The sequence below is a fragment of the Panthera leo genome, chromosome E2, assembly GCF_018350215.1.
Source record: "Panthera leo isolate Ple1 chromosome E2, P.leo_Ple1_pat1.1, whole genome shotgun sequence".
Taxonomy (NCBI): Eukaryota; Metazoa; Chordata; class Mammalia; order Carnivora; family Felidae; genus Panthera; species Panthera leo.
In genome coordinates this window covers 6928224-6944893 of record NC_056693.1, presented here as the reverse complement: position 1 = coordinate 6944893, position 16670 = coordinate 6928224, and the positions used below count along the sequence as shown (strand labels likewise).

The 16670-nt window shown below is 58.5% G+C and overlaps 1 protein-coding gene across 5 annotated transcripts; it reads left to right on the top strand.

Annotated features, from left to right (window-relative positions):
• The first annotated feature begins 3496 nt into the window (after positions 1–3496).
• On the top strand, positions 3497–16670 carry SPACA6 (sperm acrosome associated 6). Of its 5 annotated transcripts, XM_042918564.1 has the most exons (12): positions 3497–3840; positions 4125–4147; positions 5412–5519; positions 5927–6030; positions 12372–12440; positions 13117–13140; positions 13487–13596; positions 13689–13793; positions 14231–14387; positions 14466–14676; positions 15007–15045; positions 16528–16670. In XM_042918564.1, exons 1-11 carry the CDS (start codon positions 3763–3765, stop codon positions 15038–15040), a joined length of 1023 nt encoding a protein of 340 aa, XP_042774498.1. In that variant the 5' UTR covers positions 3497–3762; the 3' UTR covers positions 15041–15045; positions 16528–16670. The 5 variants fall into 5 exon arrangements, with proteins under 5 accessions (XP_042774498.1, XP_042774501.1, XP_042774503.1 ...); XM_042918567.1 differs by lacking the exon at positions 16528–16670 and having other exon boundaries at positions 13487–13564; positions 13684–13793; positions 15007–15675; XM_042918569.1 differs by lacking the exons at positions 4125–4147; positions 5412–5519; positions 16528–16670 and having other exon boundaries at positions 3497–3694; positions 15007–15675.

The window sequence follows — 16670 nt, the reverse complement described above, 5'->3', positions numbered from 1 at the left end:
GTCTATAAGCATGGACAGGGGAGGATCTTCAAGACGCAGTGTTAAAAAAGCAAAGTGTAGGACAATGTGATCCCAGCTGGGGACAAAAAAAGAGAAAGGGGTGGCATAATATATGTGCATAGATACATAGAATTCGGCTGAAAAGATACACAAGAAATTGGTAAGCCTAAGCTATCTCCAGCAAGTACTGGGTGTCTGGGGGGCAGGGTGGAAGGCAAACGCATTTTTCACTGTTGGAGCCCTAGAATCATATACCCACCGCTGCCTGAATGTGTTCCCTAAATGTCCCCTGACACAAACGCCCACAAAGTTCCAAGCTGCGCATAGCACCTATCCTCCCCAGTTCCCTCTTCCTCCTGGTTCCCATTTGGGAACAACTTCTGTCCCCTCAGTTCCTGGGCCAGACTCCTGGTGGCTGTATCTTCTTCACGGCTTCCCCTCCCCATCACGCCCACAGTCGGTCAGTGCCCAGTCCCTCCTGCAGGCACACATTCTCTGCCCCACCCTCTCCTTTCTGTCCGCAGGGTCCCAGCCCCAGCCCGGGCATCCGCCCCCTCCACCCATCCCCCACAGGGCCCCAGAGGGGTCTCTCTGACGTCCAGATCTGACTACCACCCTCCACGGCTCCCGGTCACCCCCAGGAGAAAGTTCCCAGCCTGGCCTTCAAAACGCTCTCGAGCCTGGCCCCGCCCACCGCCTCAGCCGCATCTCCGGAGCTCCTCGGCTCCTGTCCTCTAAGGCTCCAGGCGGACTTGACTGCTTTGCGGTCCTCCCGGAATCGCCCCCGGTTCCCTGCCTTAGAGCCTCTGCCAGGAACGTCCTTGCTGCGGCCAGCCCCCCTCTCGGCCATCCAGATCTAACTTCTCCCGGTTCTCGGAGGTCCCTTCGGCTGTCTCCAGCCCAGAGGGCTCCTTCCTCCCCTGGGCTCGCACAGCCGCTGGCCTCTGGCTCTGTCATACCCCGATCGCCCTGCATTGGAACTGTCTGCGTCTGGGGCTGTCTCCTCCATCAGACTGTGAGCTCCGTCTGCAAGGGCAGCTATGGGTCTGATTCACCTTTGGGGCCCCAGCGCGGGGGGCGGGGGGTGGCGAAGCGGAGGGAGGGGAAGGAGGCTGGGAGGGCAGGAAGGGGGGAGAGCGAGGAGGGGAGCAGACCCCGCTGGGGCGGGGGGGGGGGGGAGGAAGAGGAGAGACACAGAGACGGAGAGACCGGGAGGAGAATGCACCGCGCAGGAGGCGGCGACCGCGGCGACAAGGCGAGGGCGCAGAGGTGGAGGGCGCGGGAGAAAGCGGAGAGGGGAGAGCCGGGCCGGCCGCAGGAGGCGGAGGGAGGGAGAAGTGGAGCGCGGCGCCCCGCCGCCCCGGCCCCTTTTGTCCCTTCCCTCCGCCCTGCGTCACGCTCCCGGCCGGCCTCCCCGCGCGCTCCCTCCCCCGCCCGCGCCTCCTCCCCGGGGCTGGATGGAATTTTTTCCCCTGGACCGGGGCCAGCTCCGGGGCCGGGGGAGGCAGGCCGGGCCCGGCCGGCGGCGGGGAGGGGCCGGGGCGGGGGCGCCCGGGGAGGGGGCCGGCCCGCGGGGTCCCGGGCGGAGACGCGGACCGGAGGGAGTCGGGAGGAGGGAAGGAGGATGGCGGGGCCGCCGGGAGGAAGGGGAGAGGCCGTCGGGCGGCGGAGGCGGGGAGAGGATGGAGAGCGGGCGGCGGCGGCGGCGGCGGGCCCGGCGCGGCGCGGCCTGGGGGCTGGCCGGGGAGCCCCTGCCCTCCGACGCGGGAGCGGCGGAGCCGTGAGTCTGCGGAAAGCGGGCGGGGGGTGGGGCGGCGGGGGGCGGGGGTAGGGCGCTGGGGCCGGGACCCGGGGTCCCAGGGGGAGGAGGCCGCAGCGGCCTGGGTTTCTGGGTTCTTGGAGGAGGAGGGGGCTGGGGACCCAGACTCCTGAATCCTCGGAGGAGGGGGCTGGGGGCCTGGATTCCGGGGTCCGGAGGAGGAGAGGGCGGGGAACGCCTCCCGGATTCCAGAGGAGGAGGGAGCTGGGGCCGGGGTAGCTGGACGCGGAGGCTGGAGGACACTGGGGCAAGATGCCCGCCCGAGCCCTCAGGGGAGGTGGAGGGAGAGAGGTTGGCTTTGGAGGTGCCTCTGGCAGCGGAAGGGTTAACGTCTGGCTGGAGGGGAGGGGGAGGGGCAGGGAAGGGGCTGCGGGGCTTTGAGGGGTCAAGGGTGAGCCGTGCGAGGTGGGGGCGGAGGAGGGGGGGGAGGTTGTCTGGGCTGCCAGACAGGCCAGGGTCAGCGGCGGGGGCAGGGGATGTCTGGCGGAGGAGAGGCCCAGCATCCAGGCTCCCTTGGGGACCTGGGATTCCAGGCCTCAGCCCCCTCCTCCTTCAGACCTGGGAGTCCGCAACCCAGCCCCCTCCCCCAGAATCCGAACCCTTAGCCCTCTTTACCCCGGGACCCGAGAGAGACTGGGCCTCGGGCCTCTTTTTCCCTCAGACCTGGGAGTCCACAGCCCAGCCCCCACCCTTCACAAAACGGCGGAGTCCGGGCCCCTTGCCCCTTCCTCCCCCGAACCCAGGCGTCCCCACCTCCTCTTTAAGCCCCAGCTGGATCCCAGCCCTCTGGGGGTTAAGGGGGCGGGGCCAGCCGGTTGCCATGGTGCCAGACTGTTTGGGTCTGCTCTCTGACCCTTGGGGGCTCCCCAGGGTCTGCAGAGAGGGGGAGGGGGACCCAGACCTGAGGGAAGTCCAGCGCCAACCCCCTCCCCAAATCGGGCCTATGGGCCCAGGGAGTTCGTGTCTCCATCAGCGCCGTGTCCGGTGACCTTGAACAAGTCCTGACGGTTTTCTCTGCGTCTCAGTTTCCCCAAGGAGAAATTTTGGGGGGGCGTGGGGAGATGCTCGGGTCCTGCAAATCTTTAAGATTCTCAGCTCCCCTCTCACCCCCTCCTCAGGCCCCAGGCAGCCCCGGGGCATGCTGGGAACCCGGCCTGGGCTCTGGGCCAGGTTGTGGGGGGGCGGGGGCAGCCTCCTCCCTTCCCCTTCCTCCCCACCTTGGCCTGACTCTCGCCCCCGCCTGAGGGTCTGGGAGGTTGGGAAGGAGGGAAGGGGGATGAGAGCCGGACCGACTCTGGCCCCCCATCTCCTCCTTTCCTCCTCCGCCCCCTTCCCGCCTCTCCTCCCCCTCCTCAGCAGGTCGCTACCCCAGCCCTGGGCCCCTTCTCCAACCACCCCCACCCCACCCCCAGCTCCAGACCTGGCTCTGAGCTGCGAGGGGGAGGGAGAGAGGGAAGGAGAAAGACAGAGAGAGAGAGAGAGAGAGGCGAAGAGAGAGGCAGAGAGGGGGCGAAGGAGAAGGGAGGGAGAAAGAAGGGGGTGGGAAGGAAGGGAGGAAAGAGACAGAGGGAGACAGAGATGGAGAGAAAGGGAGAGGAGAAGGGAGACGGCCAGAGACAGAGACATTGAGGAAGAAAGAGACTGAGAGCATGAGAGACAAAGAGAGAGGGAGGGAGGAGGACAAGGGAGGAAGAAAGACAGAAGGGAAAGAAAAAGAATAAGGAAGGAGGAAAGAGGGAGAGGCCATCTGCGAGGGAGAGTGCCGGAACCAAGGAGGGGAGAAACAGACTGAGCGAGGCCGAGAGAGAAGGCCGAGAGCGGGGAATGAGCAATGCGGAGCCGGGAGAAACAGACGCAGAAGGAGGTAGAGACCAGGTAAGCTGGGAGCTGACGCGGACACCAGGCGCAGCAGGAACAGACGGCAGGAGGAGACAGCCAGAAAGATGGAGCTAGAGCGAGGGACAGACAGAACTGGACGGAGGGACCGACCTGCTGCCTGCAGGTGCACAGACGGGCTAAAGGTTAGCCCTCGGGTGGGGAGGCTGGGTGCCCGCCCCGGAGCCTACCAGGCCCGGCCCCTCCCACTTGCTCTGGCCCAGCCTCTCCCCCTCGTGGGGCAGTGCGGAGGCCTTCTCACCTGCCCAATGGGGGGAGCCGACAGCACCTTCCTAGGCCTGGGGCAGTGTTAGCGCTCAGGGATCATAGCTGTCATCATTATAAATGATGGGAGGCCAAAAGAAGAAATGAGAGAGGGGAAAAATATCCAGAGATGTTCGAAGGTTTCATATCCCCGCCTCCGCCCTAGTCCTGGATTCCAGAATCTGACAGGTAGGTAGGGAGCTGCTTGCCCAAGGGGCCCAACTCCAAAACAGGTGAGGCTCCCTCTGACTCTGCATCCGGGAAGCCAGGCCATGCCTCCCCCAGGGAGGCAGGCCTGGCTGGACTCCCGGGTCTGAGGGAGGAGGTGGCTGGGGGGGGGGGGCCTGGATTCCAGGGCCCTTTGAGGAGGAAGGGACTAGGGGCCTGAACTCCTGGGTCCCTGCTGAGGAAGGGGCCAAGGGACTGATTCCTGGGTTCCTTGGGGAGGAGGGGGCCGGGGGCCCGGATTCCTGGGTCCTGGCACCCACCCGTAGAACCGACCTTGCGGGGCCTTCGCCGCACACAAGCTCGAGTCTGTGGGTCCGTGTCGGGGGCTCACCATCGCGGCTGGGGTCTTCCCGGCCCTCCCCGCCCTCCCTGGTCCTCCTGGCCCCCATCTGTCCGTCCATCCGTCTGTCTGTCCACCTGCCGCGCCCCCCGGGCTGAGGTAGGAGGTTGTATAGTTGAGGAGGACACCCACGGAGATCACTATACGGCCTCCTAGCTTTCCCCAGGCTGCGCCCTGCACGGGACGCCCGGCGGGGACCCCAGCCCCGGACCGCTGCCCCATGCCGGGGGGACCCTGGGTGGAGGAGCTGGGCTGTCTCTCCGTCTCCACTGTGTCTCTGGAGTCTTCTGTGTGTCTGCACAGCGGCCTCTCAGACGCTGTCTTCATCTCTCTCTTACTGTGTTTTCTGGCATCCCTCCATGTCTCAGCTCCTGTCTCTCGGGATCTCACAGTATCTCTGTGCCATCTCCACTCTGACCCCACACCCCCACCCCACGCCAGCGCCTGTCAGGCCACCCCATACCACACTGCCGGCCTCTGGGTCCCTGAGACCCTTTAACCTGTGAGGACATCCAGGGTCACAGGTGAGGTTCTTGGGAGCCTGGCGTCCGGACCAACCACAAGCCTGGGGATTGCCCACCTGACCCCTGACCGCTCACACCCTTTCTCCCGGAAAACCCAGAGCTTGACGTTTGGCCAGCCACAGAAATCCGACTCTGACCCTAGACCACGTGCCCCTCCCCCCCACCATGGTGACCTCACAAAGGTCACCAGCTTCTCCCCGGGCCTAGACCCTCCGCTATGGCCCTGCTGGCCCAAGACAGCGCTGTCCCGTGTGCCCTGGTGGCCCTCACGGTCTTCAGGGCCCCCGCCTGGGCCTGTCTGATCTGCTTCACATCCTATAAGGAACGCACCCGCATCTGCCAGATCTTTGCTGGTATACAGGGCCCCGAGCTGGAGAAGTGTCAGGAGGCATTCAGCAGCGCCTTTGCGGACCTCGCCGACATTGAAATCAGTGAGGAGACCTGCCACTCTCCTCCGGGGTCCTGGGGGGTATGTGCAGGGAGGGCCCCGAGTGCCTTGAGAACCACTGGGATTCACACACAGAGGGGATGGTGGGGGCAGACTTAGAGCAGGATGGAGAGTGAGGGACAGACTCGGGGGAGGACAGACATTTGGGGGGACAGACTCAGAAGGGGATAGTATAGACATGGAGGACAGACTCAGGAGAGGATAGAGATGGGGGGATAGATGGGGGGCGAACAGAGATGGGGGACAGACTCAGAGAGGAAGAGAATAGAGATGTAGGGGGACAGACTCAAGGGAGGAGAGAGATGGGGGGACAGACTCAGGGCAGGATAGCGGGGAGGGGGGGTGGACAGAGACTCGGAGACAGAAGGTATCTTAGACAGAGAATCTCCACACTTCGGACGTGGTGTTGAGGGGACTGCTTTTCCCAGCCTCTGCCCTCCGCCCTTACTCCCAGACTACGATGAGAGAAGCCATCTGCATGACGCCTTCACCCAGATGACCCACTCTCTCCAGGAGATAGCTGCCGCTCAGGGTGAGTGGGGTGGGGATGGTCTGGCGGATGTGGGTTGGAAGCCCCCAAGAGGTAGATGTGTGTGTGCGGGGCAGGGCGTGGGGGGCAAATGTGGCAGATCCTGAGGCGGTGCCATAGGCTGAGTGAGCTTGATTATCTGCCGGGAAGAAGGGACGGCCGGATGCTGGCAGGGAGGTCAAAGAATAGTGCAGAAATGACCTGGAGTCTGAAGCCCAGTCGGGAGCAGGCAGACGTGAGTTCCGAGCCACCTGGCTGTGTGGCTCCCCCTCTTCCTGGCCGTGAGGTTCTGGATGTGTTGCTGCCTCCCTCAGGGTCTCAGCTCACCCACCTGTAAGATGGGACAATTGCTTTGCTTCCCTGACGGCTGTGCAGCGTGGTCAGCGGAAGAAGCCTCCTGACCAGACAGACCTCGAGGGTGGGAGGGAGGAGGGAGGCCTGAGCGCTGTTTGCAGCATGAACTGGCCAGTTGGGGGTCCAGGGCTCAGGGTTTATTTCTACATCTGCAGTTAGGCCTTTTGTTTTCTGCTCTTGCCCACCAAGCTTTCTGACAAGGACCCTGAAAGATGGGGAGGTTCCCGTCCACCCAGGGGGTGTCTGGGGAGGGGGTGAGCATAGAGAAGACTTCAGCTACAGACCCCCAAACCCCAAAGAGAGGCCTGGGCAACTCAGAGCTGGGGTGGGGGGAGGGGCTCAGGACTCCAGAAAACACCTTTTCTCCCCACGTAGACCACCTGCTCACAGAAGTTTCTGAAAAGAGCAGGAACGAGTCCCGTTCTGCACGTAAAAGATCTCCCCCTAGAGCTGTGTGTGGGACAGACTGGAGTGGGGAGACCGTGGAGGCTGGGAGGCCTGAGCCGGGGAAGGGCTGTGACGGTGCAGGAGAGGACACGGGTGCAGATGAGAGTCCAGAGCAAGAGGGACAGGGGGTGGGTCTGATGGGCTGTTCGGGGAGTTGCAGGATAATGGACAGCACCCGGGGTCCCCATGCGAGGGTGGGGGCTGGGTCATCCCTGGAGACGGGGAGTCCGGGCAAAAGAGCAGGAGTGGGAGTAGGTGGTGAGCTGGGCTAGGATGTAGTGACCGTGAGGGACACAGGAGACATCCAGGAGGCAGCTAGACACATGCGTCCAGGGTTTAGCTGCAAGGTCAGGGAGACCAGAGACTGGCCTGAAGGAGCAGGGCTATGAGTGGGGAAAGGGCAGGCTCAGCTCTGGGCGTAGCAAGATCCTCTGGGGTTGTGTGGGGGACAGACCGGAGGCCGGGAGAAGCTGGTGCAACATAAGCGACAAGTTTCTATTGAATGTGCCGGAAACAACACTGAGGACATAGCTGTGACCAGAACTCCAAACCACTAGCCCTCAGGTTGCTTGTATTGGGGCGGTGGGAGGCACAGACAATAAACGTAATCAGTGAAATACTATAGTGTGTCAGTTGGTAATCCAGCATATGGAGGGAAACAGAGGACAGAAAGGGAACAGGGTGCCCCATGAGATGATTATTAAAAAAAAATGTTAATGTTTTAACTTATTTTGGAGGGAGAGAGAGACAGAGCACGACCAGGGGAGGGGCAGAGAGAGGGGGAGACACAGAGTCTGAAGCAGGCTCCAGGCTCTGGGCTGTCAGCACAGAGCCTGACACAGGGCTCGAACTCACGAACCGCGAGATCATGACCTGAACCAAAGTCGGATACCCAACCGACTGAGCCCCCCAGGCGCCCCGTGGGGTGATTATGTCACGTAGGTTGGTCAGGGGAGTTGCAAATTAGAAGATGCGGCTGAGCAAAGATGTGCATGAGGTGACAGAGCCATGCAGATAATCTGGGGGAAGAGCCAGCACAGGGGCTGGAGTGGAGGGAAAAAGCGAGAGACGAAATCAGAGGCTTCGAAGAACCACATCCTGTAGGACCTCGTAGGCCAGTGGTTGTCAAGCTCCCGTGGATGTCAGAATCACCCGGGAGCCGGTTAAAATGCAGACACCTGGGCCCCACCCTCCATTTCGGACCAGTAGGTCTGAGGCAGGGCCAGGAAGCGCACATTTCCAGCAAGTTCCCAGGTGATGCTCCAGGAACACACTTTGAGAACCGTTCTTGTGGGTCCTTGAACTGACTTCAGCTTTTGCTCTCGAGGCGGGAGCCACACTGGAGGATTTCAGGGAGAAGGAAAGAGACCGTATCTGACTGAGGCCATGTAGGCCAAGGGCAAAAGCAGGGCAACCACTGAGAAGGTCAGCGGTGTTTGGACCAGCTGTAGTGGGCCAGGTGGGCCGAGCCGAGGGTTGGGCATGAGCGTGGAAGATTAGGAAGGTCAAGGATGTGACCGTGCCAAACGTGCCCCATACGTGGGAGGGGCCGTGTCTGCGGTTACACATGTTAATTATCCTCCTCAAGGACATCTCCATACCGGCCCTGTGAGGTGGGGTTTTGTGGCCCCATTTTCTGGATGGGGAAGCTGGGGCCCAGCTGGACTTTCTGTCCGGACGGACCCAGGAGATGCTGGATTGGGTGTGTGCAGGGTGAGGGGGATGGGAAGGGCAGCTCCAGGTCTCCGGGACGGAGGACCCAAGAGATGGACACGCTGACTCCGAGAGGCTCTCCGTGGTAGCAGGTGATCCTGTTTGCGTATAAAAACCAGGGAGTGGACGGCATGGTGTAGAGAAGGGAGGTTTGCCACAGGTCATGGAGCTCACCCACCTGGGTTGAAGGCTAGCTGTGTGACCTCGGGCCCCCTTCCTAACTTCTCTGTGCCTCGGTTTCCCCATCTCAAACCTGGAGGTGGTCGATACGAGCAGCTGGCCCGTCCGTAACACTCACCGTGTGCCATCCGAAGCGCTTACAGACATTCTGTCACGCGGCCATTAAACGGCACATCGTTTGGCCTGGGGACGCCCTTTATATTGTATGGCATTAAATCTCGCCCCCGCCCTCCACCCCAGCCCTAAGAGGCAGGCGCTGATATTGTCCCCGTCTTGCAAACTGGGGATCAGGAAAGTTAAATATTTGGCCAAGGTCACATAAGGAAGAGGGCTGGAAATGGATGTCTCAGCTGTGACATTTCTAATTTCCAAAGCCATCTCCACCAATCGCCAATCCACCATCCAGCCGTTACTTTGGGAAAAGCCACAAAACCTTACAGTTTGGAGGCCCTTGCAAGGGTCAGAACTCCCAACACCCATAACAGATGGATGAGCCGGGACTCAAACCCGGATGGTCTGAAACCGTTGAAGTTCCTACGGATACACACTTTGTTTTTACATGCACCTCTTTTGGGGAGACTTTACATCTACCCACGCCCCCTTGTGGCTCACTTGAGACAACCTCCACCCCTCTGCCTCTGGACATTTCACTCTATCCTTGTTTTTTTTTTTTTTTAATTTTTTTTAACGTTTATTTATTTTTGAGACAGAGAGAGACAGAGCATGAACAGGGTAGGGGCAGAGAGAGAGGGAGACACAGAATCTGAAGCAGGCTCCAGGCTCTGAGCCATCAGCCCAGAGCCCGACGGGGGGCTCGAACTCACGGACCGCGAGATCGTGACCTGAGCCGAAGTCGGACGCCTAACCGACTAAGCCACCCAGGCGCCCCCACTCTATCCTTGTTTTATTCCCATGATTTACTCGATCGATACAGCACGCACACATACCCTGGGCATGGCTCACTTGGTACATCCCACACTCATCCTCCCTGTGAGTCACTTGGTTTGGCCCAAAGATATTCCTTGGATGACGACTCCAGCATCCTGGCTTCTCATTTGAGCACCCCACTCTGACCACATCCTCCTGATCATCCTGCCATCTCCAGACCACACATCTGCCCTGTGACCAAGGAGAGACACCTAAGTCCTTGACCCCTCATTCTGAACCCACTTCCTGGCTTCAGTGCCCCCTTTCTCCAATTTATACCCAAAGATCACCACATCAGCCACACTTGCCAATATCTTCCATTCCTTCCATTTTTATATGGTCTTAAATCACAGAGGAACAGGGCCCCTGGGTGGCTGGGTTGGTTAAGCGTCTGACTCTTGACTTCAGCTGAGGTCTCGATCTCCGGATTGTGAGTTCAAGCCCCGTGCTGGGCTCTGCGCTGGGCATGAAGCCTACTTAAAAAAAAGTCACAGAGGAATGTGCAACAGCTTAAGCAAGCTAGAAGTTTATTTCTCCCGTGTAAAAGAAGTCTTGAGGCAGGCACTTCAGTACGGCAGCACCATTTCACCTTCTTGGGGACCCAAACCCCTTCCGGCTGCCTGCTTTACTATCCTAGGGTGGAGCCCTCATCTTCGTGGTTCTACATGACTGCTAGAGCTCCGGCCATCCATCCAAGCTTCAGGCAGCAAAATGGGAGAGAGGGGAAGGATTGATAAAATGTGCTATGTCTCTTCTAAGACTATGTCCTATGAACTTGGTTATATAGGACCACAGCTGGGTCACATGACTGCAGCTACAAGCTGCAAGGGCTGTTGGGAAATCTAGTCTTTTAGCTGGGTGGTTGGCGGGGCCGGGGGTGCTTTCCCAGCTGAAATGCAGTGTGATGTTACTAAAGAGATATTTGGAGGCAACTAGCAATCCCTGTGTGTTAGCTTGCTGGGGTTGCTATAACAAAGTGCCGTAAACTGAGTTGCTTCAACAACCGAAAGGTATTTGTTCACAATTCTGGAGGCTAGAAGTCCAAGATCAAGGCATCAGGGTGAGCAGGGCTGGGTCCTTCTGAGGCCTCTCTCTTTGGCTTGTAGATGACCATCTTCTCTTTTGCTGTGTCTTCACACGCTCTTCCCTTTGTGTGTCTGTGTCTAGCCTTCCTCCTCTTACAATGCCGTCAGTCATGCTGGATCAGGGTCCACCCTGATGACATAATTTTAACTTAATGACCTCTTCAAGGCTGTACCTCCAAGCACAGTCACAGTCCGTGGTACTCGGGGTTAGGACTTCCACATACGAATTTGGGAAGACTGCATGCAATATACAATTCAGTCCATAACACCTGCCACATTTCTAATTTGCAAAGCCATCTCCACCAATCGCCAATCCACCATCCAGCCGTTCACTCTGGGAAAAGCCACAAAACCTTACAGTTGGGAGGCCCCTGCAAGGGTCAAAACTGCCAACACCCATAAGGACGGAGAAAGAAAGCATAAAAGGGGGGGATAGGAACGAACAGAGACTGGAGACCACAGAGGAGGGTCAGGTGCATGCCCTGTGTGGAGCAGGTAGCCGCCCCTAAGCTGGAGTTACTTACCCCCTCACAAGAACACAGCCTCTGTGTTGCACCTCTTCCAAATGTTTTAAAAGAAATGCCAAACATTTTATGTGACTTTCCCAAATTTTACATGCTGGCAACTGGTTAATTTTTAAAAATAAATTCCAGTCCAAATATAACACATGCAAGAGACGGACTGGAGCCACAGGCCACCGGTTGTGGTCGCCATTCCAGCTGGATCCTGGAATTCATTCTACACATACTTATACTTACTAAGACTCAGGGCCCTCCCCTGGGTTCTGGGGATACGGCACTGAAGAACGAAGAACAATGTGTTTACGAACTTAACAGTGTACACGCTTACATGATTGCTGTATATATAAATTATGTAAGGGGGCACCTGGGTGGCTCAGTCGGTTAAGTGTCCGATTTCAGCTTAGGTCATGGTCTCGCGGTTTGTGATTTCGAGCCCCACGTCGGGCTCTGTGCTGACAGCTCGGAGCCTGGAGCCTGCTTCAGATTCTGTGTCTCCCTCTCTGCCCCTTCCCTGCTTGTGCTCTCTATCTCAAAAATAAACATTGCAATTTTTAAAATAAATTATATAAATACATATCATTCTAAACTGAGAACTCTAAATGGAATGAATGGAACACTTCGGGAGACAAAAATAGGGAACTGGATTAGATCTGTGGTCAGGGAAAACCTCGCAGGAGACGACACGAGGTCGGAGATGAAGGATGGGTAGGAATAGGGGGAAAGATGTGTTAGAAACAGAAGCCAGCATGTGCAAAGGCCCTGAGGTGCTAGAGAATATGGTTGTTTTCACACTAGGGGAAATGATAGGTGGGCACGATGGAATAGAGAGCCAGAGGAAACTAGCCAGACCATGTAGGGGTAGTAGGACTTGGTGAGGAATTTGATCTTTATCTTCCCCTTCCCCCTCAATAAGATCAACACAGGATGCAGAGGGGTTCCATTGGAGAGATAGTCCAGGGGCAGATGGAAGGACATCTGGGGATCCGTCAGGCTTCCAGGTAGACAGGGTGGGAGGAGGTGAGAAGAGGGGGTGCAGTATATACTAGACACGTAGGGACGGGGAGGGGCTGAGAAAGGGAAGGGTCTTTACTACAAGGCACCCCCCTCCATTCTCCAGGCTCCTTTAACATTGCTTTCCCTGATGCTGCCGAGAAAATGCGGAAGGTCATTATGAAACTTAAAGGAGGTAAAAGAGGCTCCAGTTCCTTCCCTTAAGCGCGACACACACGACTAGAAAATTCCTGAGCCAGCCATCGTCTCCCTTCTGCCCAGTCCCTCTGAGCCGCTGCCCTCGGTGGGTCACTCCTGACACAGCCTCTCCCCCTGCCAGGACCACTCTGGATGTGGTCCCCGCTTCGGTGGAAGGTTTCCTCTCCAGCTAGGACCCCTTCTTGGGATGGTTCCGTCCCAGATTGACCTGGGCCTCTCCCTGGATCTGTCGGCGCACTCTGACATTTCCTTTCCAAGTGGACCCTCTCAGTGGGGGAATTCTAGCCTAGCCAACACCTCTACTCTGAGCCCGCTAGTTAGGCCCTGTCCCTAAAACAATCGCCCGGGGTCTAGCCCCGCTCCCTCAGTGGAACACGCTGGGGTCCGCCCAGCGCCCTTAGAAACAGCATGCCTGGGCCTGATGTTACTGGAATGCTGCAGGCCTGGCCCCGCCCCCTAGGTGGGCGGTGGCAGATCAGGCCTCGCCCCTGGATCGCCCGCGGCAGGCCTGGCTCCGCCCCCTAGGTGGGCCGCGGCAGCCCTGGCCCCGCCCCCTAGGAGGAAAGCATCTGGCCCAGTAACATCCCCTATGGGAGCTCCAGATGGGCACTTCCAGGCCCTCCAAGGTAGTTACGTCTCCTCTCTCTCCACAGCCCAGGCCTGCGTCCCTCCCTGCGGTAAGCACTTCATTCAAAGCTCAGAATTGAGGGGGCAGGGAGGTGGTCGGGATCGAAACCTGGGTGGGCGGCGGGTCCGAAGGAGGCCAATAAGAGCCCTGGAGAAAAGTAATAAAACCAGGTATTGCTCACAGACCTCATATAAGGCGGGCCTGAAAGCAAAAACAAGCCAATAGGAGTCCTAGAGGCCGAAGAGTGTGGCGAGTCAGCCAGTGAGCGCAGGGAAGGCGGCGCCCAGGGCCTGTCTGGCCGATAGAGCCCGGAGGCTTAACAGACCTTAAGTTGGCCAAAGGGACCCTGGCTGGGGAACGCAGACGGAGCCCAGGTGCACGCTTCGGTCCCACAGGGTTCCAGGATGTCGCCCGGCGTTTCCTCTGCTACGGGTGCTACTCCAAGGCCTGCAACTTCCCGCTGGACTGCCCAGGTGAGAGGCGGGGCCCGGAAGGAGAAGAAACGGTACGAACTGGAGAACCTAGAGCTGAGCCGGGAAGGGAAGCGGCCGCACGGGGGCGGGCCCGGGTGGTGACGCGGACTTGTCTTCAGTTCAGGACTTGACGGTGACTCGGGGTCAGCAGGCTAAGTTCTCCTGCACTGTGAACTTCCAACTGCCTAAGGAGGAAATCACCTATTCCTGGAAGTTCGCAGGAGGAGGTGTGAGTCGAAGCGGGGCCAACGCGAAGGGTTTAGGAGGCGGGTTATGCTTCTCTAGAGGATGGGGGGGGGGGGGTCAGGACTCAGGGGGTGGGACTCGAGGGAGCTCGGTCTAGATTCACGTTTCGTGCAAGGGGACGGTCCCAGGAGTTAGAAGTGGAGTCAAGGTTCAGGAGGGTGGCTTACGTGTAAGGAAGGATTTAGGGCCGGAGAGTGAGTACGGCGCCCAGGAGGCGGGGTTATGCGTGGAGGCGGGGGGCCGGGGGGGGGAGGTCCGCTAATAAGGGATGAGGGGTGGGGCCAAGGCTCGAGAAGGCGTGGTCTAGTTCGGGGTCGGGACTCGAAAGTTCTGGTTTGGCGAGACGCTTGCAGGGGGAGCCTGACCCAAGTTAGGGCAGGGCTCCGCTCCTCCCGCCGCTTCAGCCCGAGCGTCCCTTAGCTCCGGACGCAGGACCAGTCCTACTTCCGAGACATCCCGCGGGCCCAAGGATACCTGGCGCGGATCCGGCCGGTGCAGCCCACGCACAGCGGGACCTTCTCTTGCTCCATCCTGCACGACCAGCGCCCGGTGGCGCGGCTCTACTTTTTTCTTAACGGTGCGCGCGGGGCTGCGCGAGGGGGCGGGGCTGCGCGGGGCGCCGGGAGCGCGCCCGATGACGTGCTCGCCCCCGCAGTGACCAGTGCGCCCCCGCGTGGGGAGATCGAGCTCCAGGTCTCTTTTCGGAAAGTGCTGCGCTGGGCGCCGAAGGAGACGGAGACGTTGGAACCGTGGAGGCCAAGCCTGGGCGAGCTGCTGGCCAGGCCCGAGGCTCTGACGCCGGGCAACCAGTGCCTGCTCGCGGCCCTCGCAGCCGTAGCATCAGCCAGTGCGACCCTTATGGTGTGGTGAGTCCCCGGGACCCTGGAGTGCCAGCATCCGCTCTCCTTCCTCAGACCTGAGTGTCCGGCACCCTCGTACCCAGCAGTCCAGGCCACCATCCACACTTCCTCCCTCAGACCCGGGAGTCCAGACCTCCAGCCCCTTCTCCCTCAGACCCAGGAATCTAGGTTTCCAGCCCCTCCTCCCTCAGACCCATAAGTCCAGGCCCACGGCTCCCTCCTCCCTCAGATCCAAGAGTTCAGGCCTTATCCACCTTTGGGACTCAGGCTTCCAGGACCCCGGTATCTCATCCCCAACCCTGCCTCCCAACACAAAATGCCTCCTTGTTTCCCCAGGGTATTCTTTCGATGGTACTTCAAGGGCAACTAACAAAGGTATCTTTTTCTTACTTCCTTGTCCTGTTTTCATCCCTAAAATAAAGAAGGTCTTTCCGCTCTCTAGATTCTTTCCATCTTTGAAGCTGATCAGTACTGTCGCAGGTAGCAGGAGAGGCAGCGTACCCCAGATACGTTCAGGCGGATAGGCTCCTAATGACGGGAGTATGTAGAGTTGTCACAGTGCAAGGGCCTGTGCTGAGGGCTTTAGGTGCAAGCCCAGACCCCTCCCGGGATTTCTGGCAGCCTGCAGAAGACACCCTCAAATAGAGTCCTTGATGTCTCCTTGAAAGCCCGTGCCTCCCTGAGGCTTTCCTGCTAAAGGCGCCCCCGTCCACCCAGCTGCTCCCCCAGAAACCTACGTTTAATTCCTCCTCCTCTCCGGTTTTCATGCCTGAGCCTTTTTAACTCCTAAACATCTTGTGCAGCTGCCCTCTCTCTGTGGTCCCAGTCACCATCACCTCTTGCCTGGATCACTGCAGCAGCATCCCCACTCGCCCCCCTGCCCCGACTCGGCCTTGCCCCACTGCAGTCCGTCTTCCACATAGCAGCCAGAGTAATATTTTAATGTATGTCAGATCAGGGGCGCCTGGGTGGCTCAGTCCGTTAAGGGTCCAGCGCTGGATTTTGGCTCAGGTCATGATCTCACAGTTCATGGGATCGAGCCCTACATCAGGCCCTGTGCTGACAGCATGGAGGCTGCTTGGGATTCTCTCTCCCTCTCTGCTCCTTTCCCCTGTTCATGCTCTCTCTCAAAATAAATAAAGTTAAAAAAATAAGTGTGTCAGATCAGGTTACTCCGGCTCAAAAGCCTTCAGTGGCTCCCTATTGCCATTGGGACAGAATCCAATTCCTTGTCAAGGCCTCCGAGATCCCCCAGGTTCTGGCCCTTGATGATCGGGCAAGCCTTGTCCCACTCTTCCCCTTGATCTTTCTACCCTGCAGTTCGTTTGGCCTTTGCTTATTCCTTGCGTTTGTCATGATTCTTGTCACTCTCTCCAGGACCTTATTACATGGCTAGTTAACCCAGTTATGGTTTCCTCTGAAAAGCCTTTACATGTATTAACCTATTTAATCCCCACGACAGCTCTGTGTGCCTGGCACTGTATTTGCCTGACTCTCTTTTCTTGTCCCCCCTCTTTACTCTCTATCCCCATTGGCCATTTTTTGGTCCTTGGACATACAAAGCTCAGTCCCATGTTCAGGCCTTTGCACATGCTGTTTTTCATACTTGAAATGACTTTACTGTGAAGCTACCTCTCTCTCAGTGCACACGTCCCAGCCCAAATGCCATCTTCTCTGACTACGCTCCCCCTCCATGGACATCCCCCTGTTTTAGCTTGCGCATAAGCACTCATTGGGACTTAATGTCAGCTTGTGTTTTTTATTTGGGTTTGTGTCCTCGCATGTGAAAGAAAAGCTCCTTTTAGGCATCTACTCGTTCTTATTCACTGATGTATTCCCCTTTACTCATTCGTTTAGAGAATACTTACTGAGTACTTCCTATGTGCCGGGCATTTTTAAGAGACTGTCGAGACAGCAATGAAGAAATCAGGACAGACAAAAGTCTGCACCCTCATGGAGTTTATGTCCTCACGTATGGTCAGACGATAAACAAAATGAAG

Bases quoted from the DNA above. Each gene is read 5' to 3' on its own strand.
- SPACA6 (XM_042918564.1), top strand. From the start codon at position 3,763: ATGGAGCTAGAGCGAGGGACAGACAGAACTGGACGGAGGGACCGACCT. The intron at 6,031-12,371 runs GTGAGTGGGGTG...TCCATTCTCCAG, and splicing joins GGAGATAGCTGCCGCTCAGG to GCTCCTTTAACATTGCTTTC. The intron at 13,597-13,688 runs GTACGAACTGGA...TCTTCAGTTCAG, and splicing joins GCCCGGAAGGAGAAGAAACG to GACTTGACGGTGACTCGGGG.